At 41.4% G+C, this 26,675-nt stretch overlaps 2 protein-coding genes across 7 annotated transcripts in view; one reads left to right on the top strand and one right to left on the bottom strand.

The window, feature by feature from the left end:
• LOC143903105 (phytanoyl-CoA dioxygenase, peroxisomal-like) overlaps nucleotides 1-26,675 on the top strand; it is a 57,616-nt gene that overhangs the window by 27,510 nt on the left and 3,431 nt on the right. The window lies entirely within an intron of this gene.
• On the bottom strand, nucleotides 70-26,108 carry LOC143903101 (uncharacterized). Of its 2 annotated transcripts, XM_077416495.1 has the most exons (10): nucleotides 24,839-26,108; nucleotides 9,955-10,201; nucleotides 8,921-9,117; nucleotides 6,777-6,914; nucleotides 5,986-6,283; nucleotides 2,672-2,920; nucleotides 2,281-2,512; nucleotides 1,764-2,003; nucleotides 1,132-1,409; nucleotides 70-852 (listed from the first exon to the last, which is right to left on the bottom strand). In XM_077416495.1, the coding sequence occupies exons 2-10, from the start codon at nucleotides 10,054-10,056 to the stop codon at nucleotides 574-576; spliced, it is 2,013 nt and encodes a 670-aa protein (XP_077272621.1). In that variant the 5' UTR covers nucleotides 10,057-10,201; nucleotides 24,839-26,108; the 3' UTR covers nucleotides 70-573. The 2 variants fall into 2 exon arrangements, with proteins under 2 accessions (XP_077272621.1, XP_077272623.1); XM_077416497.1 differs by lacking the exon at nucleotides 1,764-2,003.

Here is a 26,675-nt window from a genome sequence, read left to right on the forward strand (position 1 = left end):
TGCCAACGGTGTATTAATCAGTTCTTCGGTTTTTGTTGCAAAAGATGGTCTCACGTCATTGTCGCGTCACATAACGTCGCAGAGTGAAAGTACAAAAATATAATTTCAGGATATGTCGATGTATATATATATTAATGTCGAATGTAAAGATCTGCAAAGAACAAATCCATATTTTCTTCAAACTTTTTACAGTGCGTTAAGACACGTAAGAGATCAGCCTGCGAAACGTACATTTTTGGACAAATTATTTATCGAATACCTCCTCCTCGCTCTCTCTCGTGTCGCAAACACGAATATTGTAAATGCAAGTTATAAAAGTAACTCTTTACTGCAACTATTCACCGGCTAACTTTATTCTTGTAAATTCACGAAATAAACGTGTCACGCGATTGGATGTTCATTTATTTAGAAACTTCCTGTGAACGCCATATGTATCAGTGTCGCTTAAATACACGCGGTGAAACTTTATTTTGTTCGCAACACACACGCACACATGTATATTCACATACACGCGCACACCACACGCATACACGAACGGATTATTCAAAGGAAAATACATTTAAGAGGGTAGGCTTAAGAGGAGGGAGTTAGAAGTGGCCTCAGCTGCGCAGCTTCTTCATGATCCTCCGCGGAAACTTTGGGTTCGCGATTGCTGCTTTTCAACTTTTGCCTCGGTGGTCTCGTTTGTGGACCCTCCTTCAATCTCTCAAGATTGTCGTCTTCGTCGTTCCTCTCTGCCTTGGTTTCGATTTCTTCGACGCTACTCCAACTGCTCTCGCTCTCGCTGAACTCTCTTTTCTTCATGTTACCATTCACCCTCTCCTTCTCTTTTTCATTCTGTTCGCCAGTCTCCTACATTCAAGTAATTAATTGTGTTTAAAGTAGAATTGAATTGTGAATTGAATTATATACTGAAGAGATTATATATAAAAAGATGATTATTTGACTCTTTCATTACGATCGCCAGTAAAACTGTCGTTACGTGTCGATAATCATTAAAAGACTATTTGACTTTGTGTGTTGAGTCAAAAAATATATATAAATTATTTTTAATATTTATATATATATATATATAATTATTTAAGATAATTGTGCAACTGTATAAAATTTTGAATTTACTTTATCACTTACCATGGCGAGAGATTTAAGCAGCGTAGTAGTTGTTGTCGTGGCTGTAGTCGTGTCCGTGGTATCGCTGCTCTCGCTGTTATTGTTCGGCCTGATCGCGGTTGACAGGGCGCCTTCTTCTAGATTTTTGCTACGTACGTGGCGCGTATGTGACGACCAGCCGTCCGAGTTCTTCGCGTTACTCTTGCCGTACTTTGGTGTCACACCGGTGGTCCATACGCTCGCGTCGCTGCTTCCTGTGCTGCTTTCACTTCCAGTGCTGCAGTGTCGCCATCGGCGTTCTATGCACGCGCGATAAAATGAGAGCTCTCTTAAATAAGGTCAGACGCTAATCCAGTTAGAAGTAACTCAGTTACTTGGACGATCCATTCATTTGCAAATCTCCATATGAAACTAATGGCGAACATGTTCAGCGACGTTACGTTAAAAACTTACTTGATTTCTTCTTGCTTATAGAGAGAATAATATTATGCAAGACTGCGAGATTTTCGAAGGAAGGGAAAAAAAAGAAAAAATATCCGCGTCGGAGAAACTGGAACAAGAGGCGTGATAATTTTTATAAGTCGCGATTTTATTTTAGAATTGCAAATGCGATTGAAGCAAACACTATCTACAAATGTTAGCATGCGACGTACTTTCGCACGGCGGTGGATTAGTATTGGAATTGAGGGGTTTTCTCAGAAGGGGGCTGCCTCCGTCTTGGCTGTCCTCGCTGTACGCGCGCGTTATGAGGATCTTCGGGCTTCTCCTCGGGGTCTCGCACATAGCTATGGAGCATTCCGCGCCCGAATCCGCCCCGATAAAGTCGCTCCGATAATGGGGACCCATCAGACTGGCGGCACTCGCGCTCGCTCTCACCAATTTGCTCGGCTCACCTTCGCGCGCCATGATGAAAGGACATGACGCTCATATCAGTGTCGGAACGTTTATCCATTAAGGATCAAAGAGTTTATCCGTCAAGGATTTTTCGATTCATTTTACTACAGATCTTTTTTTCTTTTTCATAAAGATATATTCGCGTTAAAGTGTAAGGGAATTGTCGGTTCTCAGTTGCGAGTTGCGAATTATGACGAGTTAAGAACTATTTGAATATATGACGGAAGCACGGGTTGTATCTCGATAAAATAATATCAGCGGGCAAGGATCGCGTACCTGATTCAGCGGTCGGCACTCTGAGAGTATTACACGAGGCGGCGGGTTGCAATCTGCCACGCTGAAACCCCAGATTATTGCTTTCGAAACTACCCCCGGTCCTGCACGAGCCGAGGGCCAATAACGCCTCGCTGAGCCTCCGTTGTAGAGGCGGAAATGGGAAGAAGGAAGCGTTTCCGCTGCCGGAAGGTCTTCTCGAGCCCGCGACGCTCGGCGTTCTCGCCTGTATCTCCTGGAACACGATTTACACAGTTGCTCCCATACGCTACCATATACGAACGTAATTGGACATAGCAATAATAACCGTAAACTGCGAAAATTAGTATTGTCCTTCGCTCGGCGCTCGAGCGTCTTTTCACGAGCATTCACTTTTCTCGCGTTTCGTACCTACCTGCTGCAATTCCGACTTGGTTGCCTTTTTCCGCCAGTAGTTCTGCACGGATCGTCGCAGGGTCTGCGATTTCAAGCCGTAGAGCAAGCCGTTGATGGGTGGCGAGCACGCGAGGAGGAGCGATGCTAAAGAGGCGAGCTTAGGATGCGCGAGAAGACGGTGCTGATTACCGGCGTCGCAAGCTTCCCAGAGGATGAGTCCGCAATACGGAAAGTAGAGCAGATACAGAGAGCCGACCAGTTGCATCACCTGAAAAGTTTCGTTTGCGAAACTGATACGAGAATCGACAGCGGCCGTTTGATATGATCGCAGCGCGAGGCTATTTATCTCCATTTAGCGATAAACGCGCGGACGGCTGCTAATATATCAAAGTTCAACTAATTATATTCGAAAGTTGCTGGAACGGGTCCTCGAATAGAAATTAAACGGTGGTCCATATAATCACGAGACGCTGCGAGCGAGAGGAAGTTTCAGTATGTATGCACTTCGCCAATGCCTCCCAGCGTGGCGTCTATCGATTTGACTTGCTAACTCCGGGGAAGAAAATTAAATTACAAATTAGTCTTTAACTACGGGTGCTTTTTATTAGCCTGATTAGCTTAAATTAAGTGACTCGACAAAAGCTAAGTTGCTTATATTATTTTTAAGGAAGAATTGGTTTTTGACCGCGGAATCGTGAAGACGTTTTGGTACGCTAAAATAGAGCGTGATTTTTTTAATCCTGTCAAGACAGGGGCTTTCTAACGAGAATAAAATATCAAAATTATAGTTTTCTTAAAGTTTACCGAGGTCTTTACGATTCTGGTCTCACAATTCTAAACTTTTAACATCCAATAAGGCGGACCTAATTAATATTCAAATAGTGACGCAAGTGAAACTCACTTTATATAAATTTTTGAGTTTGTTAAATTCGAATATAACCTTAAAATTACAAAAATCGAAATAACAGATCTATTCAGAACGGAATACGTTTAACTTGTTATATGTATATTCGAGTTAATGACATGAATTAATGGCAAAATGGTTTTTCTATTCTGGCGATCGTGGTGCCTTTGCACCACGAAATCAATATGGCGTGCTTAAATTTTTAAATAATGTAATTTATATGAAACTTACTTTATATAGGTTTTTGTTCGGGTTTTTGAGGTCTTCGATTTTAACCTCGGCTCGTTAAAAGAATTAACCTATATAAAGTGAGTTTCACGTAAATTGCATTATTAAAAATTTTAAGTCCACTTAAAAAAATGTGACCCTGGCTGAGATAATATTTTTTGCATAAATTAAATTATTATTTAATTATTATTTTTTCGCATAAAAAAATAAGTTAAATTATTTAAATAGGATGCTTATATACAGGGTGTCCCAAAATAACTAGATATTGTTTTACTAATAGATTCTGTAGAACATTTTAAGACAAAACTTCTTATGCGAAAATGTTGAGGCTATAATAATTTTTAAATAGGAAGCACTTACAGTTGACCAATTTGAAATATGTCATTAGACTCGTAAAAATGTCAACAAATTAATAAACAGCTATACGAGTCAGGCGCGGTCAGCTATACGCAGGCTGAAACATGCGTTTTTAACTATTATTAACCGGTTATTGCAATAAATATTACCAACATAACATGCCTCGGTATAGTCGGTTTGGTACGACGCCCTTGACGGAATGAGGGAGGTCCCAGGTTCGAATCCTGGTAATATTTTTCGCAATAAATTCTTTACAGTTTTTTAAAATAATTAAATTGCGTTGATTTAATTCCGGGGAGGGAAGCGTATTAATGTTCCAACGATAGCTGTGTTTCAAGACCGACAAATAATCGGCGCGCAGTTTATTATAAGTTAGAATATATGTATATGTATATTATATACAATGTAATTCGTTACTTCCCAGACAGCACACAATATCCTATATGGATGTTCATATTATGTCCAGAATGTCTATGGACGTTATATGAATATTTATAGGATATTGGTGCTATCGGGGTTCTGTTACGTCAGAACCCCGGAATTTACGAATGTTTGAAGGATAGCGAAAGGCCATCCAAGGGAGGGGGTATGGGAAGACTTAACGAAATCTTATGTTATTTCGGGTTCACGCTAGAAGGGCGCGTGCCTCGAGTCGAATGCACTTTTCGGAAAAACTCCAGTCGTGGGTCAACGTCCAGAAGGGACGTTATAATATTACGCCTACTGAGAGTTTCGTGCGTTCGCGGTCCTGTTTTCAGTCAAGGATATAATATCCCTATTACCGAGGATCGGACCTTGTGCGATTTAGAGAGGTAGTGAGGGGTGATTCGTGGCACTTAGCGCGCACAGAATTGACTCGCGATTCTTAAGTCGCGACGCAACAGAAATCTGTTCTTTTAGTTTAAGTGAGAAATACGGCTGACTGATGAATTGATTGATAAATACGGCTTTAAAGGTAGACTGTTTCGAGCTGGATCAGAAGTGACTCCAAGTCGCAAGTGCGCGAAGTCGCAATTTTTATACAAAATTAAAGAGGCGGGATTACTTTTTAATCTAATTGGTGGAGTTCTCTTCCAATCGCGACGTAGGTTTCGATTTTCCGCTTATCCCCTGGCGAGTTTTCCCAAAAATCGTCATTGCCTATGAGCAATTTCTAATTAGCAATTATTCATTGATGGCGAGCACGTTATCACCTTTGACAGTCCCTTCCAGAAGCTTAACTTTATCAATCGCCGCGAGGCGTGGGTCTTAGGTCAAATCCGCGGAAAAGCGTAAGATCAATTCGCCCGTGCATGACCCGAAAGGTATCACCTAGATCTAAATCCTTATGGCGTTTTTAATTTATTGCGACCTATGCCACGAAATTTCGAGATAATTGAAATTTCGTGCTTTATTTCATGGAATTTCATGGAATGCGACAAACAAGTCTATAATTTGCCTATTTTATTAGGTTCGAATCTTCTGGAAGGTTTCGTCATTTTACTCTTTAATGAGCGATGACAGTTGGAGTGCATTCGCTTCGTCAATTGATAACCGCTATTTTATGGTTTCCGTCTATTTCGTGTGATGAAATGATTGATTTCACGAAAGAAAGAAATCGTGGAGTCAACAGGACGTAACACTTCTGTAACTATTAATTTCTTTAATTGCGCACCACGTACCGCGCCTGACTCGTGTAGCTGTTTATTAATTCCTTAATACTTAAATATTTACCAAAATCAGATTAATAGTTTCTGAAATATAAGGTCTGGTCCTTATAGGGGTCACCCGTCCTGAAAGAGTTGGTCAGTTTGCCGTGTTTAGTGTTGCGATTTTGTAAATTCTACAAAAACGTCTGTACGAACCGTGCTGGCGGCACTGTGAAAACGCGGCGGCCCGCCGGCGGAGGGTGCGGTGACAGTTGGCACGAAAAATGGATTTCGCTGATGGGTGATGGTCACCTGGGCGCTTAGAGTGACCTCGTAGATCGCGCTGGCGATACGGTGCCGATGGTACCGCGCTATACCCAGCACGCGTAAATTGCAGACCGTCACGAGAACGGCCGGCAGTCCCAGGCCCAGGATGGCGTAAACGGCACCGTAGAGCGCCGCGGCGAATCCGTTCCCGAAATCCGGGGCGCAGCAACCCAACCCTGGGCTATACCTGATCGATATAGATAGGATATTGGAAAAGAGAGAAAAAGAAAGAATCAATTTAATGAGCGTGATCTCGTCGTGACACGCGGCGATTTTTGCTTGCGTTCGTATCAAGCGCACGATTGAAAGTAAATAAAACAAGACAAGGGTTCATTGAAACAGTTCGCAGTCGTATTGTTACAATTTGTTCTGTTTAACTTAACTAACTCGCCGCTGACAAAAGCTTTGCTCGGAATGAGAATTCTTTCAGGCGCGCGTTGCGAGCAGCTAGCGCGGAAATTGTCTCGCAGATCGCGTGCCTTTATGCAACGCGAAACAACTTACTTTGACAAAGAGACAGAACACAGAGTAAATCGAATCTCGTTCATTGTGCGAGGAAATGCAGCAATTGCGAGGCAATGTTGTAGAACGTGCGAGCAAAGTTACGGAATGCGACGATCGATTCATCGGTATTGGTGTAGTGGTTAATGGTACATTAATGGTAACACGTATATACAAACTTATAAGGTGGCACCAGGCCCGAGAATGGCGGCAAACACAGGAGTAGAGCGCCCGTCCAAGAGGCAGCCAACCCGACGATCACGCGGCGCGGAGAGACCAAGGCGGCGTAGTGCAGCGGTGCGGCGATCGCGTAATACCTGCACAGAGTAATAGCGAGGCATGGTTGATGGAAATCTGCGAGACACAATTTAATATGCTGGCGCGGGATGAGTTTCACCTACGGCCGAGCGTTTAACTCTAACGATTCCACGAACGGACTCATTAGTCCCGGCTTGTCACTTAATCGGGTTAAATGATATGTTCAGCGATACATGCGAGATGTGTATCACGTCAGCGCTGGATGAAAAAAACTGACGAAAATGCAACGGTTTCCGGGCCGAGGAAATCTGGATGTGATCCTCGAGGAAGTTAAATCTCTTTAAATCGCTGAATAAAATATTCTGTGGTTGATCGATCCACAGGGCCTGGCAGTGCCTTTTGTGAAGAAGAAGAAGGAAAGAAGTTTTCTACATTCTCGGGTATGTCTTCCGTATTTTCACTATTTTCTTAAAAGGTTTCGCGCAATGCGATGAAATTCACGGAGATTCGCGTACAGAAGGAAGAATACGAAATCTCAACAGAATTTTCAAAAACCGCTCTCTCAAACGATGTACTCGAGTACAATATTTACATCAAATAAAATTATCGGGTAAAATTATTCGACGCAATCTAGATTCGCCGTGTATTTCAAAAATCGCGTGACAGTTAATACAAGTTTGCGGCGAGAGGATAAGCAACAAGTAGAAACGGAACGACTAGTCGATTCTGAAATACAGACTGTATCGAACGAGCGTATCATATCATCTGACAGCTACGGTGATACTGTTTGAGCCTGTGAAATTCTTATTTGACATCCTACATTGGATATCTCGTTGTCTTTTGTATCGGATGAAACCGATGCCTCGTTCATATTACTCGCCATATATCAAGATTTTTATCGAAAGATTTTCCGTAGGAGGAACTCCTTCGAGTCTCTCAGACTCTTTATTCTTCTCAGTTTACTCAAGCAACAATGACGTTCTTCCTTTCCTCGGCAATTCTGTTTAATAGTATTTTATATTGGACGCACCGTAATTGGAAATGTGTGCATGTTGTCTATATTTTCAATAATATAAAAAAATTCTTTAGGAGTAATTACCAATACCTAAGTGGTATCACGAGAATAATTGTGATGCTTAAGTATTTCGATCGGAAACATCACGTTTGAAAGTGCAAGTATTTCAAATCCGCATTGTATAAAACGTGATATTACGCGCGATTGACCGGAGTATAATGATTAACAGACATTCTTTGCATGCATCTCATGCATTTACAAGTCCTGATGTATCAATTACCATTTATTACATAGACAGCTGTGTTGTACGCTTCGCTGTGAGCAATGAATTAAACGGAAAACCGATACTGATCTTCATTCGTCCAGAAGTCTTCAAATCGTGCTCAATACATCTTCGTATCCGAATATTAAATAACGATATTAGAACTGCGTTCACTTTAGACTCTTTCGTGCTGAAAGTATCATTCTATTTTTCTTTAAGGCTTCTGGGCTTTTTTCCGACATCTCGTGAGATGTGACGTCAGAAGCGAGAAATATTGAGAATTAATTGACACGTCGAGAATTCTTGCATATTATTTTCAAATAAAAAAATATTTGCTTAAAATAACATTACAAATCACTTTAGCACACTTCGAAAATACTCCGAGTTTTAATTAAATTAAGTCTATCCCTTTCCCTTGACAGTTAATAAACAGCCGTAAAATGAATGTAATACGAAACCTAGTCATGCGCCTGCGCATAAGCCTGCATCGTATCACATTCGTTTTACGGATGTTTAATAACTGTCAAGGGAAAAGGGATGCAACTCGGAGTATTTCTCGGCTGAAGTGATCTGTAGTGTTATTTAAAAAAAATATCTTTTTACTTAAAAATACCATGCAAGATTTTTCAACGTGTCATTTCTCGCTTCTGACGTCACATTCTAACATGGCCGCGACGAGTACCCAGGAGCCTTAACATTTAATGAGCAATAAAGATAAAATAATGCTCTTTTAGCACAGAAGCGTCCAAAGCGAACGCAGTAGCCTAAGAAGACAGTATGAGACTCACCTGTCGCAGTTTAATCCGGTGACGGTCCACAGAGCAACCGGGTGTAACAACGCCAGTAGAAATCCGTGAAGGACGCACCACGTACCTGCGACCGGCCACGGACCGGTTGCGAAAATGAGCAGTATCAGGCACACCGCTGCTTCCACGGCGCCCAAGTGGATCAGCAGTAAAGTATTCGACGTCTGCTGCTGCTGCGTCTGCGGGCATTATGTGATTTGTTGATTCGCCCAATTCGGCTCTGCGTTATCATGACTTTCCGCGGCACGAGTCTCAATACTCGGCGGAATTTTGTAATTTAAACTTTTAACAAGTCTGCAAGGGATTGCATACCTCGGCTTTACTATTTAAAATTCTGAATTATTTAAGAGTTTTGTTCTCTCTGCCTTCCTCTCCCCCCTCTCTCTCTCTCTCTCTCTCTGTCTCTGTCTCTCTCTCTCTCTCTCTCTCTCTCTCTCTCTCTCTCTCTTTTATGCGCGCGAAAGAGAGTATTCGACGGTATCTCGGAAAGTTTGAAACGAGTAGAGAGAAATAAGTAAATCCGTGCTACCGTTTGTTGTAAAACGAGATCATAATTTGCATCTTTATCCTGATAAATAAATTTGAGTAAATAATCGAGCATACTATGCGTGTATACGTATTTTTCGAAGAGTTTATCTTTCTTCTCTTTCTCTTTTTGCAACTCGTAGTAAACAACCCAGATACGCTTTTAATGGATATCTGTTAACATCACGAACTCTTTAATCGAAAAAAAAAGAAATGTCAGGAAAGTTTGCGCTTTATTACATTCGAAAAAGCGGTCTGTCGAAGTCTTTGATGTGAGTGATTGAGATAATTGCTCAAATAAATCGTGAATTTGCGACAGATTTTTTTGAAAATATTTAGAACATGTCGCATTTGATTGTAAACTATGAACTGATTTACGGAGAGAGCGTCAAAGACACGATCAGAAAACATATGATAGTAGAGAAATAGAAAGAGGTAGGAGAAACAGTATTTTGTAGTTGTTATAGATATCTAGTCGTTGTGTTATTCACCTGTTTATTAAGACCGAGAACGACAAAGAGAACGTAGCCATTCAGGAGAAGACCCAGAGTTGATACGAGGATGAGAAATATGCCAAAGGCCCAAGGGCCCATTCCTCTTCTTCCTCCCGTATGCTTTATTTTTTTCCTTTTGTTCGGGATTTCTTCTTAGGCGAAGAGAAAAATCCAGTTCAAGTGAATTTGTCGACTTCGTTGGGTCTCCGGATTCTCTTTTGCAATGTCATTATGGCGGTTCTCACTGAAAAATATAAAGGCCATATACAGTTATATATTTGCATTAATATTTGGACATCATGAAAAAAATAGTGATCTAAATTATCATTCTCTATAAATAGTTTTTGTTGGTTTAAGAAGTTTACAATTTTACTATAATTTGTAGTTGTCCCCAATGGGGGAATTTTCAGTTGTCCCTACTATAATTTGTAGTTGCTCCCATTGGGGACAACTACAAATTATATAGTGGGGACAACTGAAAATTGTAGTGAAATTGTGATAACTCCAACTATTGTAAGGTTATATTTACTAATATTATAGCAATAATAATAATAATAATAAAAATATATATATATATATATATATATATATATATATATATATTAGTAACCCCTACTATATAATTATTTTACTATGCAAATATAGTAGCAAATATAAAAAAAAATTTTCTCAGTGTGTGAGTGCTAAAGATGACAAAATATGGCCAAATACCTTTCTCCTAATTTGTAAGCTCGTTACTCCAAAATCGACCGAGTCTCTTTCGAATTCTCGAAAATAGGAGAATTTTGCTATCTTAGAATTTTAGACGAATGTAAAACGTGCGGTTTCGCCGCGCGAGCAGAATTCTCCAGGAGGAGAACAATTAGCCGTTTTTTTTACACCTTACCAGTTTTGTTAATTCAGCGGTGACGATAACAGGAAATTATAGTTTATCGCTCTTTAGATCAAATTTAAGTTGAACTTGTTAAAAGGAAGGAGCTATGATTATACGGGCGGTATTAATTATCTTCAGCGCGGGATGCGTCGATTATTTTTTTAAGCGAATGCATGCGGGACGAAATAAAGTGGAAAGTTTCTATGTAAAAAGATTTTTATATACATTTATTATTTTAGTAGAGATTTTCTCGAGGTATCTAAACTTATTTTTATTTGTTTCTGGCATAGCAGCGTATGATATTTCTGTTTCTGTATGAAGCTGTAAACTTTCTATTTCGTATCCAGCGACAACTGTTGCTTTATATTTAATTTTGTCCAGAGTGGTCATATCTTCCTGTGTTCACCGACGGTGGCTGTTCGCGAGAGCAATTTACTCGGTGCGCTATATTGGTATGACTTGAAAAAGAAGCGGTGACCCCTTTTACCCGCGCACATACGCAACTTTTTCACTATACGGCTATAAGGCCACAGGACTTTCGTGATGCACATATGACTCACGATTCTACCGTCATCCCTTATTCGCGTTCGGGAATAAATTGTTCCTAACAAATATTTAAAGATATGTGGGCGTTAGCTTCTGTATTACGTATCATGCGATTTCGATTACGTGGGAATCTCTTAAAGCGTGGAAGCAAAAATAAATCCCGATAATAGTCAAACAGGTTACAAAATACGAGTGCGGTAGCGAGGAGGAAATAAAGGATAATATATTCCTCCGTGACTGCCAGTATTATTCTACTGCAAATAGGCGTTCACCGTTTGTCAATCGATCTTCTATATATCTATGCCTCCTTGTGCCTCTTTTCTCCTGTGGAAGTGCTTTTCCTTCCGACCTTTGTGGCAAACTATTACTTCACTGAAGTGGAGTACTTTGTGACGTAGTTGTGTGTGCGTCCTTCATTTTGTTCCATTTTACGTTCCGCGAGAAGCGTGATAGCGAAAAGATGGAGATTAAGATACCGAAGGGCGCGCACCAATAAACCACAGTGGACGGACATGTGTTATCATAAAAGTTATGTCAATTTGACCTGATAATGATAAAATAAGTACATATTTATATATATATAAATTGACCCTGTAAATGATACTCACATCTGATGTTGTTTAATATTTTATTTTTTATACGGCACGGAAACGCCGTGAAATGCTTATTCGGATATAAATCTCGCTGCATTATTATTTCATGTCGAATAACTGAAATAATCGCAAGAGCAGAGTTCGTCGAACACGAAGGGGGCGCTCTCGTTCACCCTGTGCGATGATTATTTTAGCGAGGTCGATTCTTCATTGTCCTTATCGTGTCCCCAAGATAGCGGATCGGGAAATAGCCGGACCAAGAACGATAATGAGGAGCACGTGAAACTTGGGGTAAATATCCTGTGGACACGGTACCCCTTTTACGGATGAGCCACTATACGGTCTATCACGTACTATGCCTTCGCAAATTCAAGTTTGTCACGGAAGAAGCGTGCGCTGAAAGAGAGAGAGAGAGAGGGAGAGGGAGAGGGAGAGGGAGAGGGAGATGGAGAGGGAGGGAGAGAGAGAGAGAGAGAAAGAGAGAGAGAGAGAGGGAGAGGGAGAGGGAGAGGGAGAGGGAGATGGAGAGGGAGGGAGAGAGAGAGAGAGAGAAAGAGAGAGAGAGAGAGCGATAAGCCGCCACTCGGAACTAATTTCTCGCCTCTTTCATGTCCTACGGGGTAAATTAGAGGACGGGATCGCGCTATACCTTCTTCGGTTTCGGCATATATCTCGGCCGCGAGTGACATCGTAATATATCGTGCGTCAGTTAGCGTCAGCCGGCTTCGTTAATGGATTTTAATTAATATCGTTTGCCGAGCAGCTGCGCGAACGTCCCTCTTGTCTGCGCCTAATAACAAGAGGCTCCATTGGCCCTGCTGGCCCCACAGGTGTTCCGTAAATAATAAAACGAGTCCTTGGACGCGAAAACGCTTGATCGACAATCGACCTTCAAAAGCGCATGGAATTCGGTGAAGAAAGTGCGGCAGGAAGAAAAACTCGACGAGGAAAAAGAAATCTCTTTAGATTAAAGATTAAAGCGATCGAAACCTTGAAGGTGATAGCTGGTTTCTATGGAAGGATGAGATTTTTTTCTGTTTCTCAAAGGAATTGTAATTTCAGCTTCAAGATTGGCAAAGATTGGAATTGCGGTTGTCCGACATTTACGTCCGCGAAACACGACCGATATATGGAACGGAGCGTACGTTTGTCCTTGAAAGAAGGCCACGCACTTTGCTTGAGAGAGAAAGAGAGAAAGAGAGAAACCCTCTCGTTTCCTCAGTCGAGGGCTTTAAATGCGGCGATGGACCCTTTAGGATAATTCGGTGGTAAACGATATCGCGAGGGAAAAACGAGAGTAATATTCCAGAAAACTCGGATGATCAGGCGATCAATTGACGAAAAGAGTGTCAGATTCGCATGGAAAAACCCGGTTAAAGGTTGACCGCAAAGGTTTTCGCAGGTCGCCGGAGCAATCCAAAAGATTGACGAGATTTGAATTTAAAATAGAAATCTCTGGAATCGCCCGCCGGAAACGGCGACAGGAAATCGCCTTTACTTCCGACGGAGTAAGTAGTTTCTGAAATCACCTTAGAACCCGGCTGATCAGACAGGAGGACGCGGACGTAGAGTGGGTCCTCGTAAAAATAGACGCCCTTGCAGGAAGGACACGGAGAGGAGGGTTATGAAGATTGGTGTCTCTTCGTCTGCGGCCGGCGCGGCGCGTCTTATCGCACACACTTATCGGTTTCGAGTACGCACGTGCTCGCAAGCGTACGTGTCCAGATAATGCTCAACAGTGCAAACGAGCGCACTGATTTGCTTGGATAACCGAGGAAGATCCCGAGTCAATGTGGGACCATTATGTTCGCGAAGCGCGCGGCCGCTCGCTCACCTCGCCATGTCGAGGGATTATTTCAAAATTATAGAAATTCCGTCCGGAGTTTGATAAGAGATAAAGGGATTATGATCTGGAAGAGCTGAAATCTCGAGCCGAAGCCGCCATTTGCGGTTAGTATCACCACGTATTACGAGGTCTTACATATCAAATTTTGTGCGTAATGCCTCATTAAGCTCGCCTTTAAGCCAGATTAAAATTTTAAAGGGGGTGGGTTTAAGCTTATGTTGCATCGAGATGAGCTTGAAAAACTAAATCGCTACGAAGACCGTTATCACGATCATCCCTTTACTACCTTCTCGGCGTGATGGACGATCGCACAGAGGATTATGAATGCTAAAACTGTTTGAAATTTCCACAAGATTTGCTCGCCATTTTGCCATATCTTCGCCAACGAGGAGGAGCCTGAATGTTAAACTGAACGATCGTAAATGCCAGAAATTTTTTGAGAGAGAGAAATGCGTGATCATTTCTAATTATTGCGTACAAGAGATGCTTATCTTGAATATGGATATCCTCCGATTCGTTACCATAAATTGGAATTGTGTCGTTATTTTCGCTCTATCGACGGCATGACACTTGAGGTCCTCGTTTCAGTAACGAATCGAAGATATTGATATAATGTGTTATAAATTCAGAGATTGCAGGTAGAAGTATCGTCCGGATACTCGGACAACTTTCGTCCTGTTAAAAATGATCATTACGACTCAGAAAACTTTCTGATCTAGTGCCAGTTTGTAAAGTGGCGAGGATAATAGTCTGATGGTTTGTTCGGTTTCTTCTTTTTCTTTTATATCGTTCGAGAATTTCCCGCATTTGTTTGCTCGTAAAAATTGGCGTTAGCTTTTAAGAGCAGTCGTAGCACAGTTTGCAAACGCTACGAAATCCAATTCATTATAGTTTTATTGTCTTTGTATGTACACGTGTATTGACTCGCTGTTTTCGATCTGTTCCTCGTCTCGCCATTGGCTCGAATTCTTCAAAATGCTAATGCGAGCACACTTTCGTGCCTTTGACTTTATGAAGCGCAATTAATTCTCGCAAAATATAGCGTAAACCTTAAAGCCTAATCGGCTGTGATCTTAATTTTACTGACACTTAGCAAGCTGCTGAATGGCTTGGCTGCGATAAGAAGTTAATTCGACGCGTCAGATCCCGCAAATAGCGATAGGGAAATTTTGTCATTATTACGAAGCCGAAAGCCGATGGGTATTGAACGGGAGACATCAGGATATTGAAATACCTTTTTGTCCGCGAGACGAAGAGGCTGTCGATAATCGATTTCAACCGTCGTGATTTCACCGAACGACGGCGTTAACGCTGCTTTAATTGACAGCTGTATAGTTTGCGGAATCTGCATTTTACACGCGATTAGGTAAACGGCGGCTCGTTTGATGGGCGCTTGTGGGCATTGTTCCCCGCGCGTTAATTAATCGCTCGCCTTCGTATCGTCTACAGAAACCGATTAGGAGGATACTTCCGTCACGCGATTGAGCGTAATTTAGCGAAAAGAAAGTAATGTTTTTCGTTGCATAACGCTCTTTGCAACCAGTGCGTTCTAATCTGTAGCGGACAATCATTATCTGCCAGTGTCCCTTTAATATTCTGTGATGTAACTGCGATGCAATTTATTATATTTCAGGCTATTAGATGTCGGCGAGATCTTTAGCAGACGCGAGACGTGCTCGCTGTCGCACTCGCCGGATTCTCCCCTTTGGAGCGTGATAATGAGAAAATTGAACGGAGATCCAGCGGCAACGGGGATAGCCCCGGAGACAAATTACGCGTTTGTCTCACACCCGGTTTTGCACACCCTCTCCCTCTCGCGTTTTCTGCCGTCCCTCTAATCTCTGCTCTTTTTATCAGCTGGATCGATCTGAAAATGACGGATCGACCGACCCTTAACGAGACTGCGACGGAGACGGATGGCGACCGCGAGCGCTCCCTCCCCCGGACGGGGAAAGCCTCGTCTCGTTCGCGTGTCTATTTTAACAAGTTCTACCGTGGTTCTACGTGCGTCGACAGAAACGTTCGCAGCTCTTAATTCGTATCGGAGCGAGTAAACGTCGCGATATATCGTATCCCATGTGCGGACTCATCCGAGGGAGAAGCGAGTTATACGCTGCTTGATTCTGTCAAGCATCCGTGAAATTAAAAATTTGCGATATCTGATTTACGTTGGTAGTCTCGGATTCGCGAATCATCTAATCGCCGTGAAATATTCTCCGTTCAAAATGTTTTTGCGTTTAAATAGAACAATTTAGAATGTGTTTAACGGGCGTGCCTTTAAAACGGAGAGGAACTTCTAAGCTCCATGTTCTAACATGTATATGTCGCAGAGATTTCATGTAATTCGTTCTTTTTCAAAATTCTTAGGGAATCCACAAAAAACCGGGATATTGTGGAATAAATAAAAATTAGAAATATAAAGGACGGTATGCATTTTAGGCATTTTAGGGAGCACGCAGGGATTGTTGCAGAACCAGCGACGTACTGAATACTTTCATCCTAACCAATAATACTAATAAAACGACAAGCTAATCGAGTTAAAAATAGTGTAACGCTTGAAGAATAACTTACATAACGCATTAAGAAAGTTCTAAAAAAAGCACGTAGTCAAATGTACGTACCTCATAAAAACTATAATACTCCAAGAAATGAACAGAAAGCAAAACATCAGATATAATAGAACTATGAACAATTTCATAATATTTATAAGAGCGTTTTTACCCGTAGCTTTTTGTTAAACATAACGAGTGGCATATTCTTCACACTGAAATATTCCCCCCCAGTTACCCTATTATGATTTTTTTGGCTTTTTTTCTCGGATTCAAAGTGATACTGAATGAAGAAAAATGAATCCAACAATCCCTGCGTGCTCCCCAAAATTTCTAAAATGCCTCCTTTATATAATTATATTTATATATTTAGAAATATATATTATAAATTAATAAAAATTTCAACTCACAATTTTACTGATAGAATCTAGGATTTTGCAAGGTCACTAGTAAGACTGTAATTTTTATTCATTCTATAATATCCCGGACTTTTTTGTACATGTGGATTCTCTAGGAATTAAAAAAAAAAAAAAAAAAAAAATTACACGAAATCTGTGCGACATATACACAAATACGGAATAGGCCGAAATACATGGCCTAATCGGGAAGGGGATTAAGATAATACTGCTCAAAATAATTAAGTCAAAATAATAGAATATATTTTTCTTGAATAAGGTCTCGTTTTCGAAAAAAAGGATTTAATAGTATATTTATAGCCCATATATCGCTGAAAGAAATATCATTAAAATTTACGATATGTCAGAGGCAGTTAAAGGCGAGATGGATGATCGGTTGAAGAATTTCCTTGAGACGAGTCCCCGGGGAGTAACGGGAGAGAAATGAAAAAGGGGGAAAGGACAGAAATGTCATCCCGAGATTCCGCGCCTTCTTGCGAAGGGATCCGTCTCAAGTTTTTATCATATTTTCGTTGCAAAAGCGATTTCGCGTCTACCCACTGTTGCCCGTAACGCCGTCTGGTTTTTTGTAATGTTATGCAATAATAGCGAATGCTCCTAGCTGATATCGTGGATGAGCCACGCCACGGTGCTCGAGCAAGCGAGGGGAATAGAAATGTGGCGAATAAAATGAACGAGATACAGAGGGATACCCGAGGAATAACGCATGAATTCTCCTCTTACCGAGTGACATCGTGACATCAAACTCTGGCTGCGTTCTAATAAAACACAAAAGTTTAATAACATATGAAATTTCAAGGATTTCACTCGCATTTCCATTTTTTTTGCATTTGTAAAACCCCACGAAATTTTTTCTCGCAGTCAATCGCGTTGAAACTTTATACGAAAAATAAGAAGGAGGTTGGAAAATCAAATATTCAGGCTGACGATTACGAAACGACGTTCTTATTTTTCACGACTGATGTCCATTTCTGTCAATGTAGATTAACTTTAATCTCAGTTTAACTCACTTTTCATCTTTTTCTAATTCTAACCATTAGAAAAAGATAAAAAGTAAAGTGAGTTTAAAGTTAATTTTATATTGGTAGAAATAGATATGAGAGAGAGCTATTTTCTACGAATGTTGCGTCCTCACATGATTTTCTTCATGCGTTTCGATCATCATTTCGTTATTGTAATTGCAGGATATGTCTCTAGTAATCATTAGGTTGCGATCGCGCTCGTGAATTATACGGACAGCTACGTATATTGGCTCGTCATTTGATGGGGGTTCTCTCTCCGTGAATAAATCAGATGTTTCGTTGAATAATAAAAAAAAATTGCCACGTGTTCGTGTCAATCCACGAACATCCTAATGGTATTCGGGTTGCCGGACGGATTATCAGACGATCGATAATGTATATTTCGTTCTACGTGAATGCGGCATTCGTGCCTTGCAAGGGTCGGAGAAATATCGCAATTACAAAGTAGGTACCGCTCGCGTAATGCTCCGCATATCCGTTTCCGTCTCGTATTTCGTATTATAGTCGAAAACGTTACCACCCGTTTGCACAGGTGCCGCGGATTCCCGCTACGCAGGTGCTCGAGGGATTAGGGGGGCCTTCTCGAAATTCCAATTTTCAGTTTCCATCTATTTGCAATAATTGTGTTTGTCCTGATATATATTAAATTGACGCATACTATAATATTTAAACTTTTGCACAGCTTTATAACGCATGTACTATTACGCGTAAGTAACGGAAAGAAGAATAAAAAAGTGTTTACCTAAGAAGGATTATGATGATGCGGTCATAGGAAATTAAGTTAAATTGAATTAAATTCGTTAAGATTTAGGCGGTACTTTCTGTCCGCCCGAAATACTTTCATTTTGAACCAAGTAAGACAGACAATATCGATGACTTTTGCCGGTTTCTAGTGGCAGCAGACGGTCTTTATACATATATATAGACTTAGCAATGGCAATTTAACTTTGAGCAACCAATTCATTGACCAATTCACTCACAAAGTGCATTTGAAATTAGCGAAATTAAATCGAAATTTAATCGTCTCTCGTTCCTTCGTAATTTCACTTTGTAATTTTCCAACATGACGTATACTGCCAAGACAAAATTAAAGTCCTGTCGACGCACTTTGTTATGAAACATTCCTCGTATCGATCTTTGTCGGGCGAAAGTCTCACAATCAGATAAGGGACAGTTGCGTTTTAAGATATACAAGAAGCGATTTTCTAGTGATTCACGAAGATTGGATTCTCTAGTAATTCATAATCTCTGATTTTTTTAAGGAATCCTTTGCATCTTTCCTCTCCTCCTCTCGCACTTTCTCATTCTGTCTATTTAAATGACGATGAGCTTCGGTTTGCGCAACCTAACCGACGGTATTGATCCGGAATACCGAATTGAAACTGGACGGGACAACTGACATATCGATTCCACGGCATGTCCTAGTTTCGTCAAGTCATCAGCCGTAAAGGATACGTCGCCTTCGTGCCCTTTTCGACCCTTTTACGTCGTTTGTCCCGAGCGGTCGCACTCAATGGACTTCACTCAAGTTTCCAATTGGTCGGGGAAAGAAGGAATTCCATGTAGGAAACAATTCAGAAGATCGAAGGGATTCCAGTGGAAACGGCCGGACGATACGCGACTCCGGAAAGCATTTCCCACGTGCACCGACCGCACCGATGCCCTTGGCACGCTTCCTCCAAGGTGCATCGACGTATCGCCACGATTTCTTCGTGGCACGCATCGACCTGATAATAACGGCGCGAGATTGTCTCGGAACGTTTCTTCAGGATTTCGTTTAATACATTATACAGACGAATGTTAAATGCGTGAAGACAAATGTTTAATATAATTATTAAATTTATCTATCACTTTTAATAAAATTTTATTAAAATCGGAATTTGACACTTTGTAAGATTCTCTTGTAAGAATTTTGATAAATTACTTTTAATAATTGACTTATACTTGCGATATATTTATATTTGAAATTTTTGAAAAGAGTGAGACTTTTTCGTTAAAAAGGAACAAAAATATTCTCGATATTAAATCCCTCATTTTGTATTTCTAAAATCAGAAACTGAAAAAACCCTTACATATAAAATTTATATGTAAATAAGCCGTTATTTTTTTTTTCAATTTGACTGCCATATTGAATCCGTTATTTTGATTTATTAAATTTCGATTCTAGATTTACAATTAGCAATTTCAGAAACCCCCATATACTAAAATTCAACAAAATATGTTTAATAGAAAAATTTATGCAACAAAAGATTAAATACCAACTGATGTAAGTACTAAATAATGTCTTCGGCCTGCTTTACGAAACCTTTAAATGCCGATTAAGTATGTACACAAGTGATTAACGCGTAAAAAAGAGAAATCGCGAACGGCCGATCTTCGAATAATTCACGACGGAGTTACTAAATGTGTGTTTCATCCTGGACTGTCCTATCTTAAAATAACGCATTCCGTGATACTGCAACTGAAAGTTCGTTATGACATACACATCTCAATTGGATCTTTGCGGTTTGGATCGTGAAATGAAATTTTGGACGGGTAAATTCAGTTTAAAGCTCGGGGATCCGACCGTGACGTGAGTCAGCGCGCGAGTTATTTGTCGAACCCGCAACGCGAGTGTTTGTGGAAGAAACTCTCACATATGCTCTTGCGAAATACGCAGAGGAGAAACTGCTTCTCGAAAACGCCGGTCATCCGGGAAAAATACACGAGGAGACCTTGGCCCAGGAAGCAGAGAAGCTCGACGATGCCTTGACACGCAATCTTTCCCTACCGTTAATATTTCAATCATTTCTAAGTATATTAAGCGACGGATAAGATCTTATCCGCATGTTAATATCGTGATAGACCAATTATAATTATTATTCTAAAATCTACATTATTCTGCATCTCGGAAATAGAAGGAGAATGTCACGGTACCTAACGATCCATTTACTAATATTGATTAAGTGGCACCCTGCCTCTCGCATCTGCCAACGACTGCAGAGTTATTGCCACAACTGACTGTTCGAGCACCTCGGCGATCCGGTACATCTGCAACTCTTCTTTAATATACTACCCGAGCCGTAAGGAAAACAAATCTGAAGGTGTTAAATTCGAACCGGTTGCTCGCGCATCACGTTGCGACTGCAACGATTGAGAGGATATATATAAGGACGCGGCGGGATGCGAGTGAACCTTTGCGATGCGTATCTTCCGATTATCTAACTCCGAGAGGATCGCTTGCAATAAATTGTATAAATCTGAGGATGACACTTAATCGCGTTTAGCGCGATGCAAAGTTTTATTCGTGGGATGTCCATTTTGCCAACGACTGCGACGATCAAAGGAGGAATTTATATCGGTTAAGATACTTTGAGCGTAACAGAAAGTCGCGCGCGGAAAAAAGTCAACACGACAAAGCTCCGTCGCTAACAACTTTTGCCGGCGCGATGCTTGCGAGAGTGGCGCGGATTCAGGATGTAGTGAGAGAGGGAGGAGAGGGAGGGAGAGGGGGGAGAGAGAGGCGGGAGAGAGAGGGGGAGGGAGGGAGGGAGGGAGGGAGGGAAGGACAGAGAGAGAGAGAGAGAGAGAGAGAGAGAGAGAGAGAGAGAGAGAGAGAGAGAGAGAGAGAGAGAGAGAGAGAGAGAGAGAGAGAGAGAGAGAGAGAGAGAGAGAGAGAGAGCGCAATGCGCTTTTATACATATATGTAAGTATAAAAGCAAAATTTTCCGCGCGTTTCCGGGAAGGAAAGGAATATCGTAAGACCTGCATTATTTCGCTTCGCATTCTGCGAAGCGAGGACAATCAACGACGCTCCTTGAAAGCGTCTGACTGAGACAGCGAAAGAATATGCCCTTTTAGTAGGTTCCAACAACAAATGGATATTGTATCCTCGGGCTACTGTTTACAAACGAGCCAGCACAAGGTATTATACAAAATATCGCGTCGTAAAGTGAAATACAAAGAGAAGTGAGAGGGGTGAAAGGGAGAGTCGGGTGACGGGGATCACGGGATCGCATTTTTGCATACAAATCGAAATTTTTCTGTCTAACCGGGAAGCGATTCCCGTGTAAAAAAAAAGAACTGATCGCGTTCTCCGCTATAACGACTCGGAGCGCGCAACGCGACGGAGCGATCACTTCCGGCGGCAGAGCTGCAGAGGGGAAAAACGTCCGTCTGTTCGATATAGACGATGAGATTTTTCTTACGGGTCTTGGCACACAACGGCGCGCTTACGCTTAGCATCGTTCCTTTATCAAGCGAGGATGCCTGAGAGTCTAGCCAAGTCTAGACCTGCATGCCAGTCAAGTGGCGTCGTATGCCCTTTCCTCCTCGTTCGTAAACCTTTCCTCTATATCCGCTCAACTAGACCGCGTTAGCCTCCCTGAGCTGGAACACCGTGAAGGCATGCGGCACCGCTTTTCAGGCTAATTAAATCCCTTTCATTTTGGAGTATTTGGCGTGATTATGGCTCGTGCAACGGAGATAGAGGGCGCATTTCTCGCTCGAAATTGAATCATTCAGCGACGTAGTTTTATGTAATTGCATTAGGCTGCCCAGCATTTAATTACGATTGTAATTTTAGTCTCTACAATATTTTTTTCGATCGTCCTATACGTATGCCAGTTGTACGTCTCCGCAGACGATTACGAGATCATTGTTAACAGACAACTTGTAGAGAGTATAAGATGTTTCGTGTATAATATCTTCCTGTATAATATATCTTCTTCCTAGTACTCTTCTTCAGTTAAAATTGTTACCGAGGTTGCCTAACGAGGCGTTACTAATCAAGCATGGTAATTTAATGGGTCGTAATCTCAACTCTGCTTTTCGATGAACCAGCAAAATAAGCGGCGGAAAATGCATTTCCATCGAAACTTGAGTTTCGCGTGTTATGTTTCACAATACGTCAAAGAGAGAGGACTAACGAGATCCTGAAGTAATTAAGATGACGTCAAGGTGACTGAGTAAACGAAAATACGAGAAAAATTAGAAATTATAATGAAAAAAAGCGTATTACAAAGAATGCGGAATTCTCTGACACAAGTTCGTATTTTTCTTCTCATCGACTACTGCGTATCTTGATATGCAATAATTTCGGCAACGGCTACGCTGCACTTTATCGCTCGATGAAAAATGCTCGAGAGAGAGTGTGGAGAACTGGAATTCGATTTGAATTGTAAACATCGTATTGGTGGAAATAAGTGTCGGATATTGTTCCAACCGAGTTGCATGAATACGCGAAGCAGGAGAACCTTACATTAGCCGGTGAATAGAAACGCGTTTTCGAGCAGTTTAATGAAAAACGCAAATCGCTTGTTGTTTCGACAAACTGCGTAAAACACGTAATAACATTCGGTATGCGGAGCGTAACGAGATCAGTCGAGAACTTTGAGAGATCCTGTAATTAAATCGCAATTAATACTCGTCGCGTAATTATCGCGATACACTAATCCACCCCCGTATATTCGTCGTAAAAAGTCGCAAAAACGCGTTACGCCCGTGCGATCCGACATTTATCTCGATTCGTGACACTTACGACCGAAGTCGGATGAGTTGTCACGCGAATCGCAGCAAGGGATTAGAACTTTCGCACGCTGCGCCGCGCCGGAGTGTATAGAGCTGCCGCGCCACGCAAGAGATGAGAGAAAAAAAGAAAGAAGTTGCGCACTTGCGTAGACAGAAGTCCTGTGGTTGCGGCCGCGGCCAGTTGCGTCCGCGGAAATGCCATGCATAAAGAGAGCGAGAGGGAGAGAAAGAGAAAGAGAGAGAGAGAGAGAGAGAGAGAGAGAGAGGGGGGGGGTCTTTATATCCCCCGCGAGAAAGGTCGATTCCGACTCCACTTGCGGAAGGTTATAGACCTTGCTGCTTCATTATTAACGCGATGTATATCGATTTTGTCTGCCTGCCTCCGTAAACTCGTTTCTATTCTCGCAGATACGCGCGGATGGTTCCAGCGCCGAGAGTCTCTCGCATCCTTCCCCCTCCCTTCCCCCCGAAAACTTCCGGCGCTCCGAAGTGATTTGAGAAATTAATCGTGTCCAGCGAGTGACGTCTATGGCGATGGAGCTTTCGTTTCCGCAGAAGGGATTTCCTCCGTGTGTGACGGCGATGAATACAATTTTTATCGAGTCGAAACGCGAACGGTCGAGCGAATAAGCGACCGACACGCTTCGTAAAGTCGAAACTGTTAAATTGCATAATAATTTTTATCGCGAGTAGATGCGAGAGCCGTTCTGCCGGCTTTTTGCATTCTGGAGTGCGCTATTGTGGGAGAAATTTATTGTTCACGTTAACGTATATTAATCCGCGTGCGACGCCGTAAAGCTTTCGCTAAAAATACGTCTCCGATGCGAGCTTGGAAGTGGTGCACGACGCGTTAATGTACATATGTTCCGTGCCTCTACCGCGTCACTGAATTAGATTTTTACGAAATAAACTATCCAGCTAATGGACGCACCTACATCAGAAACAGCAGATAAAAATCTCCTTTTCTCATACGAGCCGTTTATTTTTAAAGCGATTTTCAAAGCAAGCGACGCGGCTGCGGCGTTTTTGTCTTCCTACGATTTTCAAAAATTTATTTATAATTATTCCATCGGAAAATAGATAACTCGTACCGTTACTTACATAGTTACGGAATCAAGTTCGTTTATTTTCAAAGCGGTATAAGCTTGACGTGGCGTTTTCGAACCGAATAAGTAACATTAATTATAATTATTCCATCGGAATAGATAACTCGTATACCGTTACTTACACAATTACAGAATTAAGTTTGTTTATTTTCAAAACGATGTAAGCTTGACGCGGCATTTTCGTTTTACCACGATTTTCAAAATTTAATTATAATTATTCCTTTGAATAGATAATCCGCATCGTTACTTTTACACACAATTACAGAATCAAGTTTGTTCTACCATATTTTCGTTCACATGTATGTTGTATAACTTAATCCTTCTCGTGAATTTAATGTATAAGCAAGTTAATGGTAAGTTAAAAAATATTTGCCGGCAAGAAACTGTAATTTTCAACAAGACAGAGATTCTCCGAGCTTACCCGATGACGTATCCATTTCCAAATCGTTCCGGGGGTAAAATCAACTGACTTTCATCTTGTCCCTCGTGCCGGTTGAGCGATCGAGGCTCCAGAAGGCAGCGATACTGATCTCTTCAAGAACTTAACTATGTAGATTCCGCACACCGGAATAGAATCCGGCCGTGTTCGAAATTGACTTGATCGCGTTGCAAGGTATATATACTCCGATGTTCGCTTGGATCGACGAGACGGAACCGGGACGGTATATTATTCGGATTTTCGCGAGAGAACTCTCGAATCCGCGCGTGAATGAAACGACGACGAGCAAGGGTCGTCGCCGTTTGGCCGGGAAGACCGACTACCCCGATGTATATCCTTCTCTTTGATGCCACGTGCTAAAGTCGACGGGCGAAGAGAGCGAGGGAGAGAGAGAGGAAACGGGCGAGAGCGACCACGTCGGCGCGTCGCGACGCCTCCATCGACGCGCGCAATCGGTGCTTCCGGGGTGCCGGAACGTGCATCAAGAATCGCGCTTTTGGAACGGCGTGGATCGGCAGATTTCTCGCAAATCTCGCCATTTGCCCATCACTTAGAGATAAAAAATAATTGATATGGCATAATCTCGCGAATTTGAGCTGTAAAGAATAAATTATCTCCCCTTTTCGGAATTTTTTATCGTTATATCCTCTGCGCTTGCTTCTGATGTTAGTGATTGACGTTTCAAGATGTCGAATAAAAAAATAACTTGTTATTGATTAATATTGTAAATAGCTTCTTCATAAATACCACTAGTAAGAGATTTTTCTCAGTTAATTATTGACATTATTCGCTTTCCGAGTAGAAATTTAACCAGTTTCTAATCAGTAACTAGAAACTGACAGATTTGGACGACGCTTGCTTTGTCAATAACTGGACAGTAAAACAAGTCAGTTTCTGACCAGTTTTTGACAAATTTTTGACAGGTTTTTGAGCAGTTTATGGCCAATCAGTTTTCTGATCAGTTTTTAATCAATTTATAACCAGTTTTTTAAACTGTTTTCTAACTATTTTTTACTTAGTTCTAACTAGAGTCCTAAATAATAAGAGAAGCGCATCCAGCGACTCGCTTGCTGATTGACTGACCGCGACCACCAATCACAACCGAGAGTGATGGTCCCGCAGCTGATTCCATGTGCGAAGTAACGTGCAACAGTTACTGTCTAATTAATCCTAGCTAGTAAAAACTGGTCAGTTTCTGGGCAGTGACAAGTTTTTCCCAGAAATTTTTCTACTCGGATTGTACACAGTGTTTTCTAAGTAAGTAATACTATAAATTTGAATAAAATATCTTTAAACATTTTTTCCAAATTTTTTCGAAATTTTTATATATTTTTTTCATAATTTTGACACTCTGTATTTTGAAAACGAAACAGTTTAGGGGATATGTTTATAGGGCTTTTCTTCCTAAAAATATGCCACGAAATATCCCCTTCAATTTTTTGTATTCACTTAGGAAACACCCTGCAAAAGAATTTTTCGTGTTGTCACAATTCCCAAGTAATCGGCATGCAATTCATCATGCAAACCGATAATTACTCGTTGCCATCGACAGTACCCTCAAATGTGGTGTAAAGGGTTAATCCACCAATTATTGGATTACTGCTTTTGTATCAATATGCGTCTAGGAACGTCGAGAGGAAATCGACAGCGTGTAATCTGTTTTGACAGGTATAAGTACGCGGATTGAGTCAAGTGCGAAATCGACGCTTTACGGAATCTGACAATATCAGAGGCATTTCACTTCCGATCCTTAACGTTCCCCCTATCGTCGCCTTTTAAATCCCACTCGTAAACGTCAGGATCAATTTTTCGAGTCCAC

This window comes from Temnothorax americanus, unplaced genomic scaffold, assembly GCF_048541705.1.
Source record: "Temnothorax americanus isolate GAGA-0224 unplaced genomic scaffold, ASM4854170v1 Scaffold43, whole genome shotgun sequence".
NCBI classification, from domain to species: Eukaryota; Metazoa; Arthropoda; class Insecta; order Hymenoptera; family Formicidae; genus Temnothorax; species Temnothorax americanus.